The sequence below is a fragment of the Pleurodeles waltl genome, chromosome 6 (assembly GCF_031143425.1).
Source record: "Pleurodeles waltl isolate 20211129_DDA chromosome 6, aPleWal1.hap1.20221129, whole genome shotgun sequence".
In the NCBI taxonomy this organism is placed as follows: Eukaryota; Metazoa; Chordata; class Amphibia; order Caudata; family Salamandridae; genus Pleurodeles; species Pleurodeles waltl.
The window spans coordinates 18,794,715-18,821,430 of record NC_090445.1 but is presented as its reverse complement, the minus strand read 5'-3'; the positions used below and the strand labels follow the sequence as shown (position 1 = coordinate 18,821,430).

At 48.5% G+C, this 26,716-nt stretch overlaps 1 protein-coding gene across 2 annotated transcripts in view; it reads right to left on the bottom strand.

Moving 5' to 3' along the window:
• The window catches only part of HMCN2 (hemicentin 2), an 816,728-nt gene that overhangs the window by 154,841 nt on the left and 635,171 nt on the right, over positions 1-26,716 (bottom strand). For both annotated transcript variants that reach the window (XM_069237054.1, XM_069237056.1), the window contains 3 exons: positions 15,539-15,620; positions 14,863-14,994; positions 14,622-14,765 (listed from right to left, as the gene is read on the bottom strand). In XM_069237054.1, coding sequence (XP_069093155.1) covers positions 14,622-14,765; positions 14,863-14,994; positions 15,539-15,620 — 358 coding nt within the window. The remainder of the gene's footprint in view (positions 1-14,621; positions 14,766-14,862; positions 14,995-15,538; positions 15,621-26,716) is intronic.

The following is a 26,716-nucleotide window of genomic DNA, read 5'->3' as shown; positions in this document are numbered from 1 at the left end:
ACTTCTTGATATCCACGAAGATATGATGGTCAAACTTCAAAGTGTTTTTTATAAAAAGGCAGCCATGGTAAGCCGGCAACACGGGGGTTCGTCTAACAGTAGATGGTTTAATGATGCATGTATGAGGGCTAAGACCGAGCTAAAAAAGGCCATAAAAGCCGGGTCCCCGGGGGTGATCAAACAAGCAAGATGTATGTATAAAAAGACAATTTTACAATCAAAGAAAACTTGGGAAGATGTTATTTGGCAGGATTTGTTAGATGCTACAAAAGCAAACAACAATACGCTTTTCTGGGAACTGCTGACTAAGCACGAGAGAGGGGGTAGGTCTAATCTAAGGAACCATATCCAACCCGGAACCTGGGTGGAGCACTTCATTCTCTTGTATGAAGGAACTATCTCCACTGGGGCTGTTGACTGTGATAAAGTGGGATTAGACCCCCTAATTTTATCAAATGCTAACCTTGCCACTTCTCCACCTGATGGGAATCTATATAACTCTGAGAGTCATATTTGTTTCTCCTTAGAAGAAACTGCAGATGCTATCAACTCTTTAAAGTCAGGCAAAGCCCCAGGTCCCGATAAAATTCTAGGCGACCTTTACAAATCAGAGTTATCTATATGGACCTGGTATATTAACCTATTGTCAAATAAAATCACAAAAGGAGGACAGATCCCTGAGACGTGGAAGGGTGCAGAAATGATCCCAATCTATAAAAGGGGTAATGTAAATCTTCCAATCAATTACAGACCGGTTAGTTTAATCGACAACTTACAAAAAAAAATTGCCAAACAGTTGCTAGTTAGACTATCGAGCTGGGTGACGGAGCAGCAGATCCTTTCACCGCTTCAGGCAGGGTTCCGCTCTAGAGTTAGCACGGTTGACCAGGCTTTTAGGTTGACCGTACTACACTGGAAATATGTAGTCTTGGCAAAGCAAACTCTATATGTCGCTTTTGTCGATCTGCGTTCTGCTTTTGATTTGGTCCCAAGAGATAAGCTTTGGGGAGTGTTACACAAAATAGGGGCACCACCCGATATTATCCATCTATTGATATGCATGCATGAAGGCACATACGCGCAAGTAAGTTGGGGCAATCTAGGTGAATTGACTAACAAATTTCCCATTAAAAGAGGTGTCCGCCAGGGATGTGTGCTTGTACCACTTCTGTTTTCTTTATTCATCAACGAGGTGGTCCAAGAACTAATGACATGCCAGAATGATGCTCCCACCCTAGTCAATCAGAAAATCCCTATTCTCCTTTTTGCGGAGGACTCTCTATTGATTTCAAAAACCCCTATGGGGTTGCAAATTCTTGTGGACAGATTTAAATCATTCTGCTGGAATTTTGGTTTAGAGCTGAACTCGAAGAAAACGAAATTGATGGTGCTTTGCTCTGGCCCTCGTAAGAAATTTACTATTAGGTTAGATGGAGCTTTCTTGGATCAGGTTAACTCCATTGACTACTTGGGTGTGAGACTTACAGATTCACTCCTTTGGGAGGAACAAGTTGGCAAGAGTGCTGGGCTTTTGCAACATCGGGCAGCATCCATATTGCGCCTCTATAGGAATACGATCGCTAAAGTTGTGTCTCCAGCAGTAAAGATTTATGTGACTAAGGCACAGGGTGCTGCTGTTTACGGCGCAGAGATTTGGGGCATGTCAGATAGCAGTAGGATAACCAAAATTGAGAATAGCTTTGCACTGGCTTTATGTGCTTGCCCTACTAGCACCCCATTAACCCCCCTATTTTTAGACCTAGGGTTTAAACGAATGGCTGATCTAATTATCTTACGGCCTCTATTATATTGGGTGAGGCTTTGGATAGATCCCGAACTGGCCATATATAAGTTTTCTCTACTAGAATTGTTAAAAAGCCCTAACTCTACGTCCATCCCATGGATCAAACACGTATCCAGTTGGTTTTGTACGCTGGGATTGGGGAACTTTTGGGAGAATCCCCAGCAACTTGTGAAGTCCCATGTAAAAGTACTGAAAGGAGCTTACTGGTCCCACATACGTAATAATTACATTTCTCAAAAATCGAATGGTCATTTAACTATTTTGTTTATTGATTTCAAATGGTACCCAGAGTTCGAACTATATCTAGATATAATACCTGACTTACTAGGCAAAAGTCTGTATGCCAGGTTTCGATTTGGAACATTACCTTTGAAGGCCTTGACGAGCAGATGGGGACCTAAGTTAAGCTCCGATATTTGTCCTGCATGTGGCACTTCTTCCGAAACAGTAGAACATTTTATGTTTTTTTGTCCCACTTACTCAACCCCAAGGTTTAAATGGATTCGAAAAATCTGTCGGGAATTGAACTTAAGGAAATGTTTTTTAGCTTTGAGGATTTTAAAAAGCCATAATTCGAGTGTGACAATTTATGCAGTAAGCAAGTTTTTAGTAATGGCATGGCGCATACGCATCTTTTATTTACAATGATTTGAAATTGTTCCAAGTCGGGCAAACATGGATTTTACTTTTTTAAATTTTGCTATGATATTATGATGTTTACTTATATTTATATTGTATTGTATTGTATTGCTTTGATGGTCTGTTAGCCGAATAAAGCTTATGTGTGTGACATTGGTTGGCTTTACAGTCACTCTCATTTGCCTGCTTCTTATTCGATGGCTTTTCATGTCCCAGGTTGTTAGTCTTGGCTTTGTCTCTTCCATGGAGCACAGCCCCTTTACTATCTCTCTGATTGGGTGGCTTCTGTGCTTCCACTGCAAATTTTTTGCAGCAACTTTTTTAGTTTTGTTTAAACACTCCATGAGAGTGCATGTGCTTTCCAGCTGTCTCCCTCCTGTGCTTCTCTCCCCTCTCTCGCACGCGTGTTGCTCTCTGTCGCCTGCTCCCCTCCTCATGTTGATTCTCCTCCCACCCACTGTGTTGCTTCACCGCCTTCCCACAACCCGCTTGTAGGAAGTTGGCTCTGTATGTGCTATTTCAAAGTAAGGAATAGCATGCACAAAGTCCAAGGGTTCCCCTTAGAGGTAAGATAGTGGCAAAAAGAGATAATACTAATGCTCTATTTTGTGGTAGTGTGGTCGAGCAGTAGGCTTATCAAAGGAGTAGTGTTAAGCATTTGTTGTACATACACACAGGCAATATATGAGGAACACACACTCGGAGACAAATCCAGCCAATAGGTTTTGTTATAGAAAAATATATTTTCTTAGTTTATTTTAAGAACCACAGGTTCAAATTCTACATGTAATATCTCATTTGAAAGGTATTGCAGGTAAGTACTTCAGGAACTTTAAATCATTACATTAGCATGTATACTTTTTACATAAAACACAATAAGCTGTTTTAAAAGTGGACACTGCAATTTTCACAGTTCCTGGGGGAGGTAAGTTTTTGTTAGTTTTCACAGGTAAGTAAGTCACTTACGGGTTTCAGTTTTTGGTCCAAGGTAGCCCACCGTTGGGGGTTCAGAGCAACCCCAAAGTTATCACACCAGCAGCTCAGGGCCGGTCAGGTGCAAAGGTCAAAGAAGTGCCCAAAACACATAGGCTATAATGGAGAGAAGAGGGTGCCCCGGTTCCAGTCTGCCAGCAGGTAAGTACCCGTGTCTTCGGAGGGCAGACCAGGGGGGTTTTGTAGGGCACCGGGGGGGACACAAGTCCACACAGAAAGTACACCCTCAGCAGCGCGGGGGCGGCCGGGTGCAGTGTGCAAACAAGCGTCGGGTTTCCTTTAGTTTTCAATGGGAGACCAAGGGGTCTCTTGAGCGATGCAGGCAGGCAAGGGGGGGGGCTCCTCGGGGTAGCCACCACCTGGGCAAGGGAGAGGGCCTCCTGGGGGTCACTCCTGCACAGAAGTTCCGTTTCTTTAGGTGCTGGGGGCTGCGGGTGCAGAGTCTTTTCTAGCCGTCGGGAAAGGGAGTTCAGACAGTCGCGGTCAGGGGGAGCCTGGGGATTCCCTCTGCAGGCGTCGCTGTGGGGGCTCAGGGGGGACAACTTTGGTTACTCACAGTCGTAGAGTCGCCGGAGGGTCCTCCCTGAGTTGGTTGTTCTCCACCAGTCGAGTCGGGGTCGCCGGGTGCAGTGTTGCAAGTCTCACGCTTCTTGCGGGGAGTTGCAGGGGTCTTTAAATCTGCTACTTGAAACAAAGTTGCCGTTCTTTTGGAGCAGTGCCGCTGTCCTCGGGAGTTTCTTGGTCTCTTGGAAGTAGGGCAGTCCTCTGAGGATTCAGAGGTCGCTGGTCCTGGAGAAAGCGTCGCTGGAGCAGGGTTCTTTAGAAGGCAGGAGACGGGCCGGTAGGACTGGGGCCAAAGCAGTTGGTGTCTTCTTTCTTCTTCTGCAGGGGTTTTCAGCTCAGCAGTCTTCTTCTTCGGTAAATTGCAGGAATCTAAATTCTTAGGTTCAGGGGAGCCCTTAAATACTAAATTTAAGGGCGTGTTTTAGGTCTGGGGGGTTAGTAGCCAATGGCTACTAGCCCTGAGGGTGGGTACACCCTCTTTGTGCCTCCTCCCAAGGGGAGGGGGTCACATTCCTATCCCTATTGGGGGAATCCTCCTTCTACAAGATGGAGGATTTCTAAAAGTCAGAGTCACCTCAGCTCAGGACACCTTAGGGGCTGTCCTGACTGGCCAGTGACTCCTCCTTGTTATTCTCATTATTTTCTCCGGCCTTGCCGCCAAAAGTGGGGGCCGTGGCCGGAGGGGGCGGGCAACTCCACTAGCTGGAGTGTCCTGCGGTGCTGGCACAAAGGGGTGAGCCTTTGAGGCTCACCGCCAGGTGTGACAGCTCCTGCCTGGGGGAGGTGTTAGCATCTCCACCCAGTGCAGGCTTTGTTACTGGCCTCAGAGTGACAAAGGCACTCTCCCCATGGGGCCAGCAACATGTCTCGGTTGTGGCAGGCTGCTGGAACTAGTCAGCCTACACAGATAGTCGGTTAAGGTTTCAGGGGGCACCTCTAAGGTGCCCTCTGGGGTGTATTTTACAATAAAATGTACACTGGCATCAGTGTGCATTTATTGTGCTGAGAAGTTTGATACCAAACTTCCCAGTTTTCAGTGTAGCCATTATGGTGCTGTGGAGTTCGTGTAAAACAGACTCCCAGACCATATACTCTTATGGCTACCCTGCACTTACAATGTCCAAGGTATTGCTTAGACACTGTAGGGGCACAGTGCTCATGCACTGGTGCCCTCACCTAGGGTATAGTGCACCCTGCCTTAGGGCTGTAAGGCCTACTAGAGGGGTGACTTATCTATACCTGCATAGGCAGTGAGAGGCTGGCATGGCACCCTGAGGGGAGTGCCATGTCGACTTACTCGTTTTGTTCTCACCAGCACACACAGGCTGGCAAGCAGTGTGTCTGTGCTGAGTGAGGGGTCTCCAGGGTGGCATAAGACATGCTGCAGCCCTTAGAGACCTTCCTTGGCATCAGGGCCCTTGGTACCAGGGGTACCACTTACAAGGGACTTACCTGGATGCCAGGGTGTGCCAATTGTGGATTCAAAAGTACAGGTTAGGGAAAGAACACTGGTGCTGGGGCCTGGTTAGCAGGACTCAGCACACTTTCAATTCAAAACATAGCATCAGCAAAGGCAAAAAGTCAGGGGGTAACCATGCCAAGGAGGCATTTCCTTACACAACCCCCCCCCAAACGAAAGAGGATGAGACTAACCTTTCCCAAGAGAGTCTTCATTTTCTAAGTGGAAGAACCTGGAAAGGCCATCTGCATTGGCATGGGCAGTCCCAGGTCTGTGTTCCACTATAAAGTCCATTCCCTGTAGGGAGATGGACCACCTCAACAGTTTTGGATTTTCACCTTTCATTTGCATCAGCCATCTGAGAGGTCTGTGGTCAGTTTGAACTAGGAAGTGAGTACCAAAGAGGTATGGTCTCAACTTCTTCAGGGACCAAACCACAGCAAAGGCCTCCCTCTCAATGGCACTCCAACGCTGCTCCCTGGGGAGTAACCTCCTGCTAATGAAAGCAACAGGCTGGTCAAGGCCATCATCATTTGTTTGGGACAAAACTGCCCCTGTCCCATGTTCAGAGGCATCTGTTTGCACAATGAATTGCTTGGAGTAATCTGGAGCTTTTAGAACTGGTGCTGTGCACATAGCTTGCTTCAGGGTGTCAAAGGCCTGTTGGCATTCTCCAGTCCAGTTTACTTTCTTGGGCATTTTCTTGGAGGTGAGTTCTGTGAGGGCTGTCACAATGGATCCATATCCCTTCACAAACCTCCTATAGTACCCAGTCAAGCCAAGGAATGCCCTGACTTGAGTCTGGGTTTTTGGAGCTGCCCAGTCCAGAATAGTCTGGATCTTAGGCTGAAGTGGCTGAACTTGGCCTCCACCTACAAGGTGTCCCAAGTAAACCACAGTTCCCTGCCCTATCTGGCATTTGGATGCCTTGATAGAGAGGCCTGCAGATTGCAGGGCCTTCAAAACCTTCTTCAGGTGGACCAGGTGATCCTGCCAGGTGGAGCTGAAGACAGCAATATCGTCAAGATAAGCTGCACTAAAGGATTCCAACCCAGCAAGGACTTGATTCACCAACCGTTGGAAGGTGGCAGGGGCATTCTTTAAACCAAAGGGCATAACAGTGAACTGATAATGCCCATCCGGTGTGGAGAATGCTGTCTTTTCTTTTGCTCCAGGGGCCATTCTGATTTGCCAGTACCCTGCTGTTAAGTCAAAGGTACTTAAGAATTTGGCAGCCCCTAATTTGTCTATTAGCTCATCAGCTCTAGGAATGGGATGAGCATCTGTCTTGGTGACAGAGTTGAGACCTCTGTAGTCCACACAAAACCTCATCTCTCTCTTTCCTTCTTTGGTGTGAGGTTTGGGGACTAAGACCACTGGGCTAGCCCAGGGGCTGTCAGAGTACTCAATTACTCCCAATTCCAGCATCTTGTGGACTTCCACCTTGATGCTTCCCTTAACTTGGTCAGACTGTCTAAATATTTTGTTTTTGACAGGCATGCTGTCTCCTGTGTCCACATCATGGGTACACAGGTGTGTCTGACCAGGGGTTAGGGAAAAGAGTTCAGCAAACTGCTGCAGGACCTTCCTACAGTCAGACTGCTGTTGGCTAGAGAGGGTGTCTGAGTAGATCACTCCATCCACTGAGCCATCTTTAGGGTCTGATGAGAGGAGATCAGGGAGAGGTTCACTCTCAGCTTCCTGGTCCTCATCTGTTACCATCAACAGATTTACATCAGCCCTGTCATGGAAGAGCTTAAGGCGGTTCACATGGATCACCCTCTTGGGGCTCCTGCTTGTGCCCAGGTCCACCAGGTAGGTGACCTGACTCTTCCTTTCTAGTACTGGGTAAGGGCCACTCCATTTGTCCTGGAGTGCCCTGGGAGCCACAGGCTCCAGAACCCAGACTTTCTGCCCTGGTTGAAATTCCACCAGTGCAGCCTTTTGGTCATACCACAACTTCTGGAGTTGTTGGCTGGCCTCAAGGTTTTTACTTGCCTTTTCCATGTACTCTGCCATCCTTGAGCGAAGGCCAAGTACATAGTCCACTATGTCTTGTTTAGGCTCATGAAGAGGTCTCTCCCAGCCTTCTTTAACAAGAGCAAGTGGTCCCCTTACAGGGTGGCCAAACAGAAGTTCAAAGGGTGAGAATCCTACTCCCTTCTGAGGCACCTCTCTGTAAGCGAAAAGCAGACATGGCAGGAGGACATCCCATCTCCTTTTGAGTTTTTCTGGGAGTCCCATGATCATGCCCTTTAATGTCTTGTTGAATCTCTCAACAAGGCCATTAGTTTGTGGATGATATGGTGTAGTGAATTTATAAGTCACCCCACACTCATTCCACATGTGTTTTAGGTATGCTGACATGACGTTGGTACCTCTGTCAGACACCACCTCCTTAGGAAAACCCACTCTGGTAAAGATACCAATGAGGGCCTTGGCTACTGCAGGAGCAGTAGTCGACCTAAGGGGAATAGCTTCAGGATACCTAGTAGCATGATCCACTACTACTAGGATGTACATATTTCCTGAGGCTGTGGGAGGTTCTAGTGGACCAACTATGTCCACACCCACTCTTTCAAAGGGGACCCCCACCACTGGAAGTGGAATGAGGGGGGCCTTTGGATGCCCACCTGTCTTACCACTGGCTTGACAGGTGGGGCAGGAGAGGCAAAACTCCTTAACCTTCTGGGACATGTTGGGCCAGTAGAAGTGGTTGACTAACCTCTCCCACGTCTTGGTTTGTCCCAAATGCCCAGCAAGGGGAATATCATGGGCTAAGGTCAGAATAAACTCTCTGAAACCCTGAGGCACTACCACTCTCCTAGTGGCACCAGGTTTGGGATCTCTTGCCTCAGTGTACAGGAGTCCATCTTCCCAATAGACCCTATGTGTTCCATTTTTCTTGCCATTGGACTCTTCAGCAGCTTGCTGCCTAAGGCCTTCAAGAGAGGGACAGGTTTCTTGTCCCTTACACAGCTCTTCCCTTGAGGGTCCCCCTGGGCCTAAGAGCTCAACCTGATAAGGTTCCAGCTCCATAGGCTCAGTTCCCTCAGAGGGTAGAACTTCTTCCTGAGAAGAGAGGTTCTCTTTTTCTTGCTGTGTTGCAGCTGGTTTCCCAGCTGACTTTCCTTTCCTCTTGGTAGGCTGGGCCTTTCTTACAGACTCCAGCTCTACTTTTTCACCCTGAGCCTTGCACTGTGCCCTTGTCTTGACACACACCAGTTCAGGGATACCCAGCATGGCTGCATGGGTTTTCAGTTCTACCTCAGCCCATGCTGAGGACTCCAGGTCATTTCCAAGCAAACAGTCTACTGGGATATTTGAGGAGACCACCCCCTGTTTCAGGCCATTGACCCCTCCCCACTCTAAAGTTACCATAGCCATGGGATGTACTTTAGTCTGATTGTCAGCGTTGGTGACTGGATAAGTTTGTCCAGCCAGGTATTGGCCAGGGGAAACCAGTTTCTCTGTCACCATAGTGACACTGGCACCTGTATCCCTCAGGCCCTCTACACTTGTCCCATTAATTAAGAGCTGCTGCCCGTATTTTTGCATGTTAGGGGGCCAGGCAGCCAGTGTGGCTAAATCCACCCCACCCTCAGAGACTAATGTAGCTTCAGTGTGACACCTGATTTGCTCTGGGCACACTGTTGATCCCACTTGGAGACTGGCCATTCCAGTTTTAGCTGGAGTGGAGTTAGAAGTGGTATCTTTCTTGGGACAGGCCTTGTCTCCAGTTTGGTGTCCAGACTGACTACAGCTACGACACCAGGCCTTTTTGGGATCAAAGTTTTTACCCTTGTACCCAGAATTGTTTTGTGAAGAGGCTCTGGGCCCACCCTCCTGTGCAGGTTTTTGGGGGCCTGTAGAAGACTCTTTACTATTTTTGTTTTTGGCTGTCTCACCACCTTTCCCCTGTGGAGGTTTTGTGACCCCTTTCTTTTGGTCACCCCCTGTGGAGGTTTTGGACACCCTAGTCTTGACCCAATGGTCCGCCTTCTTTCCCAATTCTTGGGGAGAAATTGGTCCTAGGTCTACCAGATGCTGATGCAGTTTATCATTGAAACAATTACTTAATAGGTGTTCTTTCACAAATAAATTGTACAGCCCATCAAAATTACTTACACCACTGCCTTGAATCCAACCATCTAGTGTTTTTACTGAGTAGTCTACAAAGTCAACCTAGGTCTGGCTCGAGGATTTTTTAGCCCCCCTGAATCTAATCCTATGCTCCTCAGTGGAGAATCCAAAGCCCTCAATCAGGGTACCCTTCATGAGGTCATAAGATTCTGCATCTTTTCCAGAGAGTGTGAGGAGTCTATCCCTACACTTTCCTGTGAACATTTCCCAAAGGAGAGCACCCCAGTGAGATTTGTTCACTTTTCTGGTTACACAAGCCCTCTCAAAAGCTGTGAACCATTTGGTGATGTCATCACCATCTTCATATTTAGTTACAATCCCTTTAGGGATTTTCAACATGTCAGGAGAATCTCTGACCCTATTTATGTTGCTGCCACCATTGATGGGTCCTAGGCCCATCTCTTGTCTTTCCCTTTCTATGGCTAGGATCTGTCTTTCCAAAGCCAATCTTTTGGCCATCCTGGCTAACTGGATGTCCTCTTCACTGGAGTTATCCTCAGTGATTTCAGAGAGGTTGGTCCCTCCTGTGAGGGAACCAGCATCTCTGACTATGATTTGTGGAGTTAGGGCTTGAGAGGCCCTGTCTTCCCTAGATAGGACTGGTAGGGGGGAATCACCCTCCAAGTCACTATCATCATCCTCTGAGTTGCCATCCTCAGAGGGGTTGGCCTTTTCAAACTCTGCCAACAGCTCCTGGAGCTGTAGTTTGGAAGGTCTGGGGCCCATTACTATTTTCTTTATTTTACAGAGTGACCTTAGCTCCCTCATCTTAAGATGGAGGTAAGGTGTGGTGTCGAGTTCCACCACATTCATCTCTGCACTAGACATTATGCTTCTAAAAGTTGGAATACTTTTTAAGAAACTAAAACTAGTTCTAGGATCTAATTCAAACTTTTACCAAACTTTTAAACTCTAAAAGAAATGCTAAACAGGATCTAACACAAGGCCCTTGCAGGTCTTTTAAGAATTTTAGAAAAATTTCAAATTGCAAAAAATCAAGTTCTAATGACAATTTTTGGAATTTGTCGTGTGATCAGGTATTGGCTGAGTAGTCCAGCAAATGCAAAGTCTTGTACCCCACCGCTGATCCACCAATGTAGGAAGTTGGCTCTGTATGTGCTATTTCAAAGTAAGGAATAGCATGCACAGAGTCCAAGGGTTCCCCTTAGAGGTAAGATAGTGGCAAAAAGAGATAATACTAATGCTCTATTTTGTGGTAGTGTGGTCGAGCAGTAGGCTTATCAAAGGAGTAGTGTTAAGCATTTGTTGTACATACACACAGGCAATAAATGAGGAACACACACTCAGAGACAAATCCAGCCAATAGGTTTTGTTATAGAAAAATATATTTTCTTAGTTTATTTTAAGAACCACAGGTTCAAATTCTACATGTAATATCTCATTTGAAAGGTATTGCAGGTAAGTACTTCAGGAACTTTAAATCATTACATTAGCATGTATACTTTTTACATAAAACACAATAAGCTGTTTTAAAAGTGGACACTGCAATTTTCACAGTTCCTGGGGGAGGTAAGTTTTTGTTAGTTTTCACAGGTAAGTAAGTCACTTACGGGTTTCAGTTTTTGGTCCAAGGTAGCCCACCGTTGGGGGTTCAGAGCAACCCCAAAGTTATCACACCAGCAGCTCAGGGCCGGTCAGGTGCAAAAGTCAAAGAGGTGCCCAAAACACATAGGCTATAATGGAGAGAAGGGGGTGCCCCGGTTCCAGTCTGCCAGCAGGTAAGTACCCGCGTCTTCGGAGGGCAGACCAGGGGGGTTTTGTAGGGCACCGGGGGGGACACAAGTCCACACAGAAAGTACACCCTCAGCAGCGCGGGGGCGGCCGGGTGCAGTGTGCAAACAAGCGTCGGGTTTCCTTTAGTTTTCAATGGGAGACCAAGGGGTCTCTTCAGCGATGCAGGCAGGCAAGGGGGGGGCTCCTCGGGGTAGCCACCACCTGGGCAAGGGAGAGGGCCTCCTGGGGGTCACTCCTGCACAGAAGTTCAGTTTCTTTAGGTGCTGGGGGCTGCGGGTGCAGAGTCTTTTCCAGCCGTCGGGAAAGGGAGTTCAGACAGTCGCGGTCAGGGGGAGCCTGGGGATTCCCTCTGCAGGCGTCGCTGTGGGGGCTCAGGGGGGACAACTTTGGTTACTCACAGTCGTAGAGTCGCCGGAGGGTCCTCCCTGAGTTGGTTGTTCTCCACCAGTCGAGTCGGGGTCGCCGGGTGCAGTGTTGCAAGTCTCACGCTTCTTGCGGGGAGTTGCAGGGGTCTTTAAATCTGCTACTTGAAACAAAGTTGCCGTTCTTTTGGAGCAGTGCCGCTGTCCTCGGGAGTTTCTTGGTCTCTTGGAAGTAGGGCAGTCCTCTGAGGATTCAGAGGTCGCTGGTCCTGGAGAAAGCATCGCTGGAGCAGGGTTCTTTAGAAGGCAGGAGACGGGCCGGTAGGACTGGGGCCAAAGCAGTTGGTGTCTTCTTTCTTCTTCTGCAGGGGTTTTCAGCTCAGCAGTCTTCTTCTTCGGTAAGTTGCAGGAATCTAAATTCTTAGGTTCAGGGGAGCCCTTAAATACTAAATTTAAGGGCGTGTTTTAGGTCTGGGGGGTTAGTAGCCAATGGCTACTAGCCCTGAGGGTGGGTACACCCTCTTTGTGCCTCCTCCCAAGGGGAGGGGGTCACATTCCTATCCCTATTGGGGGAATCCTCCTTCTACAAGATGGAGGATTTCTAAAAGTCAGAGTCACCTCAGCTCAGGACACCTTAGGGGCTGTCCTGACTGGCCAGTGACTCCTCCTTGTTATTCTCATTATTTTCTCCGGCCTTGCCGCCAAAAGTGGGGGCCGTGGCCGGAGGGGGCGGGCAACTCCACTAGCTGGAGTGTCCTGCGGTGCTGGCACAAAGGGGTGAGCCTTTGAGGCTCACCGCCAGGTGTGACAGCTCCTGCCTGGGGGAGGTGTTAGCATCTCCACCCAGTGCAGGCTTTGTTACTGGCCTCAGAGTGACAAAGGCACTCTCCCCATGGGGCCAGCAACATGTCTCGGTTGTGGCAGGCTGCTGGAACTAGTCAGCCTACACAGATAGTCGGTTAAGGTTTCAGGGGGCACCTCTAAGGTGCCCTCTGGGGTGTATGTTACAATAAAATGTACACTGGCATCAGTGTGCATTTATTGTGCTGAGAAGTTTGATACCAAACATCCCAGTTTTCAGTGTAGCCATTATGGTGCTGTGGAGTTTGTGTAAAACAGACTCCCAGACCATATACTCTTATGGCTACCCTGCACTTACAATGTCCAAGGTATTGCTTAGACACTGTAGGGGCACAGTGCTCATGCACTGGTGCCCTCACCTAGGGTATAGTGCACCCTGCCTTAGGGCTGTAAGGCCTACTAGAGGGGTGACTTATCTATACCTGCATAGGCAGTGAGAGGCTGGCATGGCACCCTGAGGGGAGTGCCATGTCGACTTACTCGTTTTGTTCTCACCAGCACACACAGGCTGGCAAGCAGTGTGTCTGTGCTGAGTGAGGGGTCTCCAGGGTGGCATAAGACATGCTGCAGCCCTTAGAGACCTTCCTTGGCATCAGGGCCCTTGGTACCAGGGGTACCACTTACAAGGGACTTACCTGGATGCCAGGGTGTGCCAATTGTGGAATCAAAAGTACAGGTTAGGGAAAGAACACTGGTGCTGGGGCCTGGTTAGCAGGCCTCAGCACACTTTCAATTCAAAACATAGCATCAGCAAAGGCAAAAAGTCAGGGGGTAACCATGCCAAGGAGGCATTTCCTTACACCGCTCATCTGTTTCATTTTTTTTTTTAAAGCACTTTTGCACTAAGTTTGAAAAAGGCACATCCATAGTACTTTTTTTTTTTTAAATGTACTGATCCTTTGTGGATCCGTAAATAAAAATAAAAAAAATCCCATGTCATTTATTAGGCATGCATATGCGTAAAGAACACATTTGTATGCCTACAAAGTAACGCCATGGCCGCTTCATTGCGCCTTTTACATTATTTTTGCATAAGCCATGCAGCACAGCAGCGGCAATGCTGCACAGCATGGCTGAAAAATATTGGGAAAGAAAATAACTCTCAAGGGTGGGATCCGTTGGCTTCGCCAATGCTTGTTTTTCATTTCAAAGCTAGTTTATGGTATTCCAGAACAAAGCCAAATACATAAGAACATCTGCTCTAAATAGAGTGGAAGGTCTCAGGTGCGTAGCTGACGGCCTATTCCATCAAGCCCAGTGTGTAAAGTCTCCGTCTGCGGAGCCAGTGGTGGCAGCACCGTCAGAAACATGGCGATCCGCCGGCCTCTACGTAGAGCATGCGGGTTCTCAGTTTGAATGACAGGTTATTCCTCCAGTACCCTGTCTGACAAACGTTAAATGACCCCCATAGGCCGCAAGCCCTCAATGCATGGATATCACACAGGCAGCCACAGGGGAGTTCAACATTATTCCATCCCCCTACATCTGTATGGACCTCCTCGAAGAGCTTTTGTCTCAGTTTTAGAAATAGCTACCATCAACCCCTGGTCTTTGCGTGAAGGTTACGAAGAGAGTTATCTATTTGTAGCTATTGGAAACCAATTCAGATTAGTGGTCAGGTGCATGAAAGGGACTGAAAGTTGCAGGCCAAATAACCAAGGAACAACACACCTATGGTTGATTTGGGGTCAGTACAGCCACGGTCAGATAAGAGTGGGTGGGCTCATACCGACACGCTCTGTGACACTGAGCTCTAGCGATGACCCATCAAGTACAAGAAGCTTCCAGAACTGGACCTCCAACTGCATAGAAAGATGTGGGGACATAGGGCCTGATTTAGAAATGACGAACGAGTTACTCCGTCACAACGGTGACAGCTATCCAGTCCGCCAAAATTTAAATACCATAGAACATAATGGTGGGATTTAGATTTCGGCAGACAGGATATACCACACTGCATCGTACATCACACTTCCGTTCTGATTACTCAAACCTTTCTCTCCATTAAACATAACAGAACTTTCCTCCGAAGAAGACATACCTTGAACTTCCAGGAGAAACTCCTTCCGAGCTTGGCCCTGTGAGTTGTGTGCAATGCACGTGTAACGGCCGCCATGGACAGGCTGCAGGCGGCTGATCTGCACAAGGGCTCCCCTGACAAGAACACCCCGCTCCGGGCGGTTCTCTGCATGGAGAGAGAAAGAAAACGCATGGGTTCCACTGATGGGGGGGACGGCATGCAGAGCCCAGGGCATCCCGCTGCGTCTCTGGATATAACTCACCTAGGGGAGAGCCATCTTTTAGCCAGGTGAGGACAGGTGGGGGATTTCCTTCTGCCTGGCAAGAGAGTGTGACGGGGTGGCCAGAAGTCTGTTTGACTGTTTCCAGAGCCGTGTCCTCGAAAACTGGAGGAACTGAAGGACAGAGCAAGTAAATATGGGTGAACAACTGTCAGTGTCTGACCTCCCTTGATGTGAACCAAAAAACAGAGGATGAAACTATACATTGAATCAGCTGATCTGGAGAAAGGTTGCAATCTAGTGTCAACATTTCACCCAGTCTCACCACACGACCTTCAAACATGGATCACCCCTTCCCAGTCAGGCACTCACAGCTGCGGCGAGTGACGTAAATTTATAGAAGGGACGAAAAATAATAAAAAGGGTGGAACATTTTACAATAAGTACAATTAGTGAATTTGACTCTTTAAATGAGGAATTAATGGAGGATTAGGGGTCGAATAGAAAAGCTTGTGAGTATCCAGACCACAGAACACAGGCAATGGGATATGCTGATGGGTGATGTCCGAGTGACACCGATAACATGCTAAACCCGATGTTAATTCTGATTGCCCCTGCTTGTATGTTCTGGCTCCCTTCTCCCGACATTTCTTGTTCCTCATTTGCCAGTTGCATTTGTGTCCCATGCGTAAAGTGTTCTCTGGTTTCTAGCACTTACCCTGTACACTGAGTGAAAAAGTCCGCTCAGCCTCCCCAGCTACATTGGTCACTTTGCAGACATATATCCCAGAGTCAGAAACCTGAGGGAGAAGAAACAGGGTCAGAAAGGAGGTTGGTTAGGGACAGACGTATGAACAAAATCATGAGCAGCTCTCGGGCTGGTCGAGAATACGCAAGCCCTCCCTCTTGAGCAGACTGTACCTTGCATAGGCCTAAAAATGTGCAATCACTGGCCTCAGTGTGAGTACCAGCAGTGGAAGTAATGCAAAGAGGGGCCCCAAAACTAGTTGGGTTTGGTAATTTCAACTCTGCACAGGAAGCATAATCACGAAGGGTGTGATGCAATCCACCAAAGTCTCGAGCCAACGTCTTTTGAAAGGAGTGATCTCACTGGGCCTGATCAAGTTAGCTACTAAATCAGACAAACCATTATCCTTGTGTTATAGCTTGTTTTTTATATACTGTCTATGGTCTGGATTTGGAATTTGACAGGGGAGGTTACTTCATCTGATGCATATCCCATCCGCCGTATTTCAATCCCATTATATCCTACAGAGATCGTAATTAAGACTCCCGGTCTTATGGTATATGTAGGAAGTTGGCTCTGTATGCACTATTTCAAAGTAAGGAATAGCATGCACAGAGTCCAAGGGTTCCACTTAGAGGTAAGATAGTGGCAAAAAGAGATCATTCTAATGCTCTGTTTTGTGGTAGTGTGGTCGAGCAGTAGGCTTATCAGAGGGTAGTGTTAAGCATTTGTTGTACACGCACAGGCAATAAATGAGGAACACACACACTCAAAGACAATTCCAGGCCAATAGGTTTTTATATAGAAAAATATATTTTCTAAGTTTATTTTAAGAACCACAGGTTCAAGATTTACAATCAATACTTTAAATGAAAGGTACTTCACTCAGGTATCATGGGAACTTTGAATCAGCAAAATAGCATGTACAGTTTTGGCAAAAATGGCAATAAGTTATTTTAAAACTAGACACGGTGCAAATTTCAACAGTTCCTGGGGGAGGTAAGTATTGGTTAGTTTTGCAGGTAAGTAAACCACCTACAGGGTTCAAAGTTGGGTCCAAAGTAGCCCAATGTTGGGGGTTCAGGGCAACCCCAAAGTTACCACACCAGCAGCTCAGGGCCGGTCAGGTGCAGAGGTCAAAGTGGTGCCCAAAACGCATAGGCTTCAATGAAGAAGGGGGTGCCCCGGTTCCAGTCTGCCAGCAGGTAAGTACCCGCGACTTCGGAGGGCAGACCAGGGGGGTTTTGTAGGGCACCAGGGGGGACACAAGTCAGCACAGAAAGTACACCCTCAGCGGCACGGGGGCGGCTGGGTGCAGTGTGCAAAGAGACGTCGGGTTCGCAATAGGTTGCAATGGGAGACCCAGGGGTCTCTTCAGAGAAGCAGGCTGGCAAGGGGGGGGGGGCTCCTCGGGGTAGCCACCACCTGGGCAAGGGAGAGGGCCACCTGGGGGTCGCTCCTGCACTGGAGGTCAGATCCGTTCAGGTCCTGGGGGCTGCGGTGCAGTGTCTTTACCAGGTGTTGGGTTCTTTGAAGCAGGCAGTCGCGGTCAGGGGGAGCCTCTGGATTCCCTCTGCAGGCGTCGCTGGGGGGGGCTCAACTCTGGCTACTCACTGGGTTGCAGTCGCCGGGGAGTCCTCCCTGTAGTGTTGGTTCTCCGCAGGTCGAGCCGGGGGCATCAGGTGCAGAGTGGAAAGCCTCACGCTTCCGGCAGGAAACGTGCAGTCCTTTAAAGTGTGTTTCTTTGTTGCAAAGTTGTTTCTTCTTTGGAGCAGAGCCACTGTCCTCTGGAGTTCTTGGTCCTTTTAGATGCAGGGCAGTCCTCTGAGGCTTCAGAGGTCGCTGGACCCTGGGGAACGCATCGCTGTTGCAGTTTTTCTTGAAGTGGGGAGACAGGCCGGTAGGGCTGAGGCCAAAGCAGTTGGTGTCTCCGTCTTCCCTGCAGGGATTCAGGTCAGCAGTCCTTCTTCATCTTCAGGTTGCAAGAATCTATCTTGCTTGGTTCTGGGGGGCCCTAAATACTCAATTTAGGGGTGTGTTTAGGTCTGGGGGGTTAGTAGCCAATGGCTACTAGCCCTGAGGGTGGCTACACCCTCTTTGTGCCTCCTCCCTGAGGGGAGGGGGGCACATCCCTAATCCTATTGGGGGAATCCTCCATCTGCAAGATGGAGGATTTCTAAAAGTCAGAGTCACCTCAGCTCAGGACACCTCAGGGGTTGTCCTGACTGGCCAGTGACTCCTCCTTGTTTTTCTCATTATCTCCTCCGGCCTTTCTGCCAAAAGTGGGGCCGTGGCCGGAGGGGGCGGGCATCTCCACTAGCTGGAATGCCCTATGGCGCTGTAACAAAGGGGGTGAGCCTTTGAGGCTCACCGCCAGGTGTTACAGTTCCTGCAGGGGGAAGTGAGAAGCACCTCCACCCAGTACAGGCTTTGTTACTAGCCACAGAGTGACAAAGGCACTCTCCCCATGTGGCCAGCAACATGTCTGGTGTGTGGCAGGCTGGTAAAACTAGTCAGCCCACACTGGAAGTCGGGTATGTTTTCAGGGGGCATCTCTAAGATGCCCTCTGGGGTGTATTTCACAATAAAATGTACACTGGCATCAGTGTGCATTTATTGTGCTGAGAAGTTTGATACCAAACTTCCCAGTTTTCAGTGTAGCCATTATGGTGCTGTGGAGTTCATGTTTGACAGACTCCCAGACCATATACTCTTATGGCTACCCTGCACTTACAATGTCTAAGGTTTTGCTTAGACACTGTAGGGGCATAGTGCCCATGCACCTATGCCCTCACCTATGGTATAGTGCACCCTGCCTTAGGGCTGTAAGGCCTGCTAGAGAGGTGACTTATCTATGCCACAGGCAGTGTGAGGTTGGCATGGCACCCTGAGGGGAGTGCCATGTCGACTTAGTCATTTTCTCCCCACCAGCAAACACAAGCTGGCAAGCAGTGTGTTTGTGATGAGTGAGGGGTCCCCAGGGTGGCATAAGACATGCTGTAGCCCTTGGAGACCTTCCCTGGCATCAGGGCCCTTGGTACCAGGGGTACCAGTTATAAGGGACTTACCTGGATGCCAGGGTGTGCCAATTGTGGAAACTAAGGTACAGGTTAGGGAAAGAACACTGGTGCTGGGGCCTGGTTAGCAGGCCTCAGCACACTTCCAAATCCTAACTTGGCATTAGCAAAGGCAAAAAGTCAGGGGGTAACCATGCCAAGGAGGCATTTCCTTACAGTATATATTTTCTTACCATTTCCGTCTGGGTCTGTGTAGGAAGTTGGCTCTGTATGTGCTATTTCAAAGTAAGGAATAGCATGCACAGAGTCCAAGGGTTCACCTTAGAGGTAAAATAGTGGTAAAAAGAGATAATACTAATGCTCTATTTTGTGGTAGTGTGGTCGAGCAGTAGGCTTATCCAAGGAGTAGTGTTAAGCATTTGTTGTACATACACATAGACAATAAATGAGGTACACACACTCAGAGACAAATCCAGCCAATAGGTTTTGTTATAGAAAAATATCTTTTCTTAGTTTATTTTAAGAACCACAGGTTCAAATTTAACATGTAATATCTTGTTTGAAAGGTATTGCAGGTAAGTACATTAGGAACTTGGAATCATTTCAATTGCATGTATACTTTTCAAGTTATTCACAAATAGCTATTTCAAAAGTGGACACAGTGCAATTTTCACAGTTCCTGGGGGAGGTAAGTTTTTGTTAGTTTTACCAGGTAAGTAAGACACTTACAGGGTTCAGTTCTTGGTCCAAGGTAGCCCACCGTTGGGGGTTCAGAGCAACCCCAAAGTCACCACACCAGCAGCTCAGGGCCGGTCAGGTGCAGAGTTCAAAGTGGTGCCCAAAACGCATAGGCTGCAATGGAGAGAAGGGGGGTGCCCCGGTTCCGGTCTGCTTGCAGGTAAGTACCCGCGTCTTCGGAGGGCAGACCAGGGGGGTTTTGTAGGGCACCGGGGGGGACACAAGCCCACACAGAAATTTCACCCTCAGCGGCGCGGGGGCGGCCGGGTGCAGTGTTAGAACAAGCGTCGGGTTCGCAATGTAAGTCAATGAGAGATCACGGGATCTCTTCAGCGCTGCAGGCAGGCAAGGGGGGGCTTCCTCGGGGAAACCTCCACTTGGGCAAGGGAGAGGGACTCCTGGGGGTCACTTCTGCAGTGAAAGTCCGGTCCTTCAGGTCCTGGGAGCTGCGGGTGCAGGGTCTTTTCCAGGCGTCGGGACTTAGGTTTCAGAGAGTCGCGGTCAGGGGAAGCCTCGGGATTCCCTCTGCAGGCGGCGCTGTGGGGGCTCAGGGGGGACAGGTTTTGGTACTCACAGTCGTAGAGTAGTCCGGGGGTCCTCCCTGAGGTGTTGGTTCTCCACCAGCCGAGTCGGGGTCGCCGGGTGCAGTGTTGCAAGTCTCACGCTTCTTGCGGGGAGTTGCAGGGTTCTTTAAAGCTGCTTCTTGAAACAAAGTTGCAGTCTTTTTGGAGCAGGTCCGCTGTCCTCGGGAGTTTCTTGTCGTCGTCGAAGCAGGGCAGTCCTCAGAGGATTCAGAGGTCGCTGGTCCCTTTGGAAGGCGTCGCTGGAGCAGAGTTCTTTGGAAGGCAGGAGACAGGCCGGTGAGTTTCTGGAGCCAAGGCAGTTGTTGTCTTCTGGTCTTCCTCTGCAGGGGTTTTCAGCTAGGCAGTCCTTCTTCTTGTTGTTGCAGGAATCTAATTTTCTAGGGTTCAGGGTAGCCCTTAAATACTAAATTTAAGGGCGTGTTTAGGTCTGGGGGGTTAGTAGCCAATGGCTACTAGCCCTGAGGGTGGGTACACCCTCTTTGTGCCTCCTCCCAAGGGGAGGGGGTCACAATCCTAACCCTATTGGGGGAATCCTCCATCTGCAAGATGGAGGATTTCTAAAAGTTAGAGTCACCTCAGCTCAGGACACCTTAGGGGCTGTCCTGACTGGCCAGTGACTCCTCCTTGTTATTCTCATTATTTTCTCCGGCCTTGCCGCCAAAAGTGGGGGCCGGGGCCGGAGGGGGCGGGAAACTCCACTAGCTGGAGTGTCCTGCGGTGCTGTGACAAAGGGGTGAGCCTTTGAGGCTCACCGCCAGGTGTTACAGCTCCTGCCTGGGGGAGGTGTTAGCATCTCCACCCAGTGCAGGCTTTGTTACTGGCCTCAGAGTGACAAAGGCACTCTCCCCATGGGGCCAGCAACATGTCTCTAGTGTGGCAGGCTGCTGGAACTAGTCAGCCTACACAGACAGTCGGTTAAGTTTCAGGGGGCACCTCTAAGGTGCCCTCTGGGGTGTATTTTGCAATAAAATGTACACTGGCATCAGTGTGCATTTATTGTGCTGAGAAGTTTGATACCAAACTTCCCAGTTTTCAGTGTAGCCATTATGGTGCTGTGGAGTTCGTGTAAAACAGACTCCCAGACCATATACTCTTATGGCTACCCTGCACTTACAATGTCTAAGGTTTTGCTTAGACACTGTAGGGGTACAGTGCTCATGCACTGGTACCCTCACCTATGGTATAGTGCACCCTGCCTTAGGGCTGTAAGGCCTGCTAGAGGGGTGTCTTACCTATACTGCATAGGCAGTGAGAGGCTGGCATGGCACCCTGAGGGGAGTGCCATGTCGACTTACTCGTTTTGTCCTCACTAGCACACACAAGCTGGCAAGCAGTGTGTCTGTGCTGAGTGAGAGGTCTCCAGGGTGGCATAAGACATGCTGCAGCCCTTAGAGACCTTTCTTGGCATCAGGGCCCTTGGTACTAGAAGTACCAGTTACAAGGGACTTATCTGGATGCCAGGGTCTGCCAATTGTGGATACAAAAGTACAGGTTAGGGAAAGAACACTGGTGCTGGGGCCTGGTTAGCAGGCCTCAGCACACTTTCAATTGTAAACATAGCATCAGCAACGGCAAAAAGTCAGGGGGCAACCATGCCAAGGAGGCATTTCCTTACAAACCCCCCCCCCAAACGAAAGAGGATGAGACTAACCTTTCCCAAGAGAGTCTTCATTTTCTAAGTGGAAGAACCTGGAAAGGCCATCTGCATTGGCATGGGCAGTCCCAGGTCTGTGTTCCACTATAAAGTCCATTCCTTGTAGGGAGATGGACCACCTCAACAGTTTAGGATTTTCACCTTTCATTTGCATCAGCCATTTGAGAGGTCTGTGGTCAGTTTGAACTAGGAAGTGAGTCCCAAAGAGGTATGGTCTCAGCTTCTTCAGGGACCAAACAACAGCAAAGGCCTCCCTCTCAATGGCACTCCAACGCTGCTCCCTGGGGAGTAACCTCCTGCTAATGAAAGCAACAGGCTGGTCAAGGCCATCATCATTTGTTTGGGACAAAACTGCCCCTATCCCATGTTCAGAGGCATCTGTCTGCACAATGAACTGCTTAGAATAATCTGGAGCTTTTAGAACTGGTGCTGAGCACATTGCTTGTTTCAGGGTGTCAAAGGCCTGTTGGCATTCCACAGTCCAGTTCACTTTCTTGGGCATTTTCTTGGAGGTGAGTTCAGTGAGGGCGGTCACAATGGATCCATATCCCTTCACAAACCTCCTGTAATACCCAGTCAAGCCAAGGAATGCCCTGACTTGAGTCTGGGTTTTTGGAGCTACCCAGTCCAGAATAGTCTGGATCTTGGGTTGGAGTGGCTGAACTTGGCCTCCACCTACAAGGTGGCCCAAGTAAACCACAGTTCCCTGCCCTATCTGGCATTTGGATGCCTTGATAGAGAGGCCTGCAGATTGCAGAGCCTTCAAGACCTTCTTCAGGTGGACCAGGTGATCCTGCCAGGTGGAGCTAAAGACAGCAATATCATCAAGATAAGCTGTGCTAAAGGACTCCAAACCAGCAAGGACTTGATTCACCAACCTTTGGAAGGTGGCAGGGGCATTCTTTAAACCAAAGGGCATAACAGTAAACTGATAATGCCCATCAGGTGTGGAGAATGCTGTTTTCTCTTTTGCTCCAGGTGCCATTTTTATTTGCCAGTACCCTGCTGTCAAGTCAAAGGTACTTAAGAATTTGGCAGCACCTAATTTGTCTATGAGCTCATCAGCTCTAGGAATTGGATGAGCATCTGTCTTGGTGACAGAGTTGAGCCCTCTGTAGTCCACACAAAACCTCATCTCTTTCTTTCCATCTTTGGTGTGAGGTTTGGGGACTAAGACCACTGGGCTAGCCCAGGGGCTGTCAGAGCGCTCAATTACTCCCAATTCCAGCATCTTGTGGACTTCCACCTTGATGCTTTCCTTAACATGGTCAGACTGTCTAAAGATTTTGTTTTTGACAGGCATGCTGTCTCCTGTGTCCACATCATGGGTACACAGGTGTGTCTGACCAGGGGTTAAGGAGAAGAGTTCAGGAAACTGTTGTAGGACTCTCCTACAATCAGCTTGCTGTTGGCCAGAGAGGGTGTCTGAGTAGATCACTCCATCTACTGAGCCATCTTTTGGGTCTGATGACAGAAGATCAGGGAGAGGTTCACTCTCTGCCTCCTGATCCTCATCTGTTACCATCAACAGATTTACATCAGCCCTGTCATGGAAGAGCTTAAGGCGGTTCACATGGATCACCCTCTTGGGGCTCCTGCTTGTGCCCAGGTCCACCAGGTAGGTGACCTGACTCTTCCTTTCTAGCACTGGGTAAGGGCCACTCCATTTGTCCTGGAGTGCCCTGGGAGCCACAGGCTCCAGAACCCAGACTTTCTGCCCTGGTTGGAACTCAACCATTGCAGCCTTTTGGTCATACCAAAACTTCTGGAGCTGTTGGCTGGCCTCAAGGTTTTTGGTTGCCTTTTCCATGTACTCTGCCATTCTAGAGCGAAGGCCAAGTACATAGTCCACTATGTCTTGTTTAGGCTCATGAAGAGGTCTCTCCCAGCCTTCTTTAACAAGAGCAAGTGGTCCCCTTACAGGGTGACCAAACAGAAGTTCAAAGGGTGAGAACCCTACTCCCTTCTGTGGCACCTCTCTGTAAGCGAAAAGCAGACATGGCAAGAGGACATCCCACCTCCTTTTGAGTTTTTCTGGGAGCCCCATGATCATGCCTTTTAATGTCTTGTTGAATCTCTCAACTAAGCCATTAGTTTGTGGATCGTATGGTGTAGTGAATTTGTAAGTCACTCCACACTCATTCCACATGTGTTTTAGGTATGCTGACATGAAGTTGGTACCTCTGTCAGACACCACCTCCTTAGGGAAACCCACTCTGGTAAAGATACCAATGAGGGCCTTGGCTACTGCAGGGGCAGTAGTCGACCTAAGGGGAATAGCTTCAGGATACCTAGTAGCATGATCCACTACTACTAGGATGTACATATTTCCTGAGGCTGTGGGAGGTTCCAGTGGACCAACTATGTCCACACCCACTCTTTCAAAGGGGACCCCCACCACTGGAAGTGGAATGAGGGGGGCCTTTGGGTGCCCACCTGTCTTACCACTGGATTGACAGGTGGGGCAGGAGAGGCAAAACTCCTTAACCTTCTGGGACATATTGGGCCAGTAGAAGTGGTTGACTAACCTCTCCCACGTCTTGGTTTGTCCCAAATGCCCAGCAAGGGGAATATCATGGGCTAAGGTCAGAATAAACTCTCTGAACGACTGAGGCACTACCACTCTCCTAGTGGCACCAGGTTTGGGGTCTCTGGCCTCAGTGTACAGGAGTCCATCTTCCCAATAGACCCTATGTGTTCCATTTTTCTTGCCCTTGGACTCTTCAGCAAGTTTGCTGCCTAAGGCCTTCAAGAGAGGGACAGGTTTCTTGTCCCTTACACAGCTCCTCCCTTGAGGGTCCCCTTGGGCCTAAGAGCTCAACCTGATAAGGTTCAAGCTCCAAAGGCTCAGTTCCCTCAGAGGGCAGAACTTCTTCCTGAGAAGAGGGGTTCTCTTTTTCTGACTGTGTTGCAGTTGGTTTCCCAACTGACTTTCCTTTTCTCTTGGTAGGCTGGGCCATTTTTCCAGACTCCAGCTCTACTTTTTCACCCTGTGCCTTGCATTGTGCTCTTGTTTTTACACACACCAGTTCAGGGATACCCAGCATGGCTGCATGGGTTTTTAGTTCTACCTCAGCCCATGCTGAGGACTCCAGGTCATTTCCAAGCAGACAGTCTACTGGGATGTTTGAGGAGACCACCACCTGTTTCAGGCCATTGACCCCTCCCCATTCTAAAGTTACCATTGCCATGGGATGTGCTTTAGTCTGATTGTCAGCGTTGGTGACTGTATAAGTTTTTCCAGTCAGGAATTGGCCAGGGGAAACCAGTTTTTCTGTCACCATGGTGACACTGGCACCTGTATCCCTCAGGCCCTCTACACTTGTCCCATTAATAAAGAGCTGCTGCCTGTATTTTTACATGTTAGGAGGCCAGGCAGCTAGTGTGGCTAAATCCACCCCACCCTCAGAGACTAGAGTAGCTTCAGTGTGGACCCTGATTTGCTCTGGGCACACTGTTGATCCCACTTGGAGACTAGCCATTCCAGTATTACCTGGATTGGAGTTTGGAGTGGAACTTTTCTTGGGACAGGCCTTGTCTCCAGTTTGGTGTCTAGACTGACTACAGTTTCGACACCAGGCCTTTTTGGGATCAAAGTTTTTACCCTTGTACCCAGGATTGTTTTGTGAAGAGGCTCTGGGCCCACCCTCCTGTGCAGGTTTTTGGGGGCCTGTAGAAGACTCTTGACTATTTTTATTTTTGGCTGTCTCACCACCTTTCCCCTGGGGAGGTTTTGTGACCCCTTTCTTTTGGTCACCCCCTGTGGAAGTTTTGGACACCCTAGTCTTGACCCAATGGTCCGCCTTCTTTCCCAATTCTTGGGGAGAAATTGGTCCTAGGTCTACCAGATGCTGATGCAGTTTGTCATTGAAACAATTACTTAAAAGGTGTTCTTTCACAAATAAATTGTACAGCCCATCATAATTACTTACACCACTGCCTTGAATCCAACCATCTAGTGTTTTTACTGAGTAGTCTACAAAGTCAACCCAGGTCTGGCTCGAGGATTTTTGAGCCCCCCTGAATCTAATCCTATACTCCTCAGTGGAGAATCCAAAGCCCTCAACCAGGGTACCCTTCATGAGGTCATAAGATTCTGCATCTTTTCCAGAGAGTGTGAGGAATCTATCCCTACACTTTCCTGTGAACATTTCCCAAAGGAGAGCACCCCAGTGAGATCTGTTCACTTTTCTGGTTACACAAGCCCTCTCAAAAGCTGTGAACCATTTGGTGATGTCATCACCATCTTAATATTTAGTTACAATCCCTTTAGGGATTTTCAACATGTCAGGAGAATCTCTGACCCTATTTATGTTGCTGCCACCATTGATGGGTCCTAGGCCCATCTCTTGTCTTTCCCTCTCTATGGCTAGGATCTGTCTTTCCAAAGCCAATCTTTTGGCCATCCTGGCTAACTGGATGTCCTCTTCACTGGGGTTATCCTCAGTGATTTCAGAGTTGTTGGTCCCTCCTGTGAGGGAACCTGCATCTCTGACTATTATTTGTGGAGTCAGGGCTTGAGAAGCCCTGCTCTCCCTAAGTAGGACTGGAGGGGGGGAATTTCCCTCCAAGTCACTATCTTCCTCCTCTGAGTTGCCATCCTCAGAGGGGTTGGCCTTTTCAAACTCTGCCAAAAGCTCCTGGAGCTGTACTTTGGTAGGTTTGGGGCCCATTGCTATTTTCTTTAGTTTACAGAGTGACCTTAGCTCTCTCATCTGTAGATGGAGGTAAGGTGTGGTGTCGAGTTCCACCACAGTCACATCTGTGCTAGACATTTTGCTTCTAAAAGTTGGAATACTTTTTAAGAATCTAAAACTGGTTCTAGAATCTAATTCAAACTTTTACAAACTTTTAAACTCTAAAAGAAATGCTAAACAGGATCTAACACAAGGCCCTAGCAGGTCTTTTAAGAATTTAGAAAACTTTTCAAATTGCAAAAATCTATTTCTAATGACAATTTTGGAATTTGTCGTGTGATCAGGTATTGGCTGAGTAGTCCAGCAAACGCAAAGTCTTGTACCCCACCGCTGATCCACCAATGTAGGAAGTTGGCTCTGTATGTGCTATTTCAAAGTAAGGAATAGCATGCACAGAGTCCAAGGGTTCCCCTTAGAGGTAAAATAGTGGTAAAAATAGATAATACTAATGCTCTATT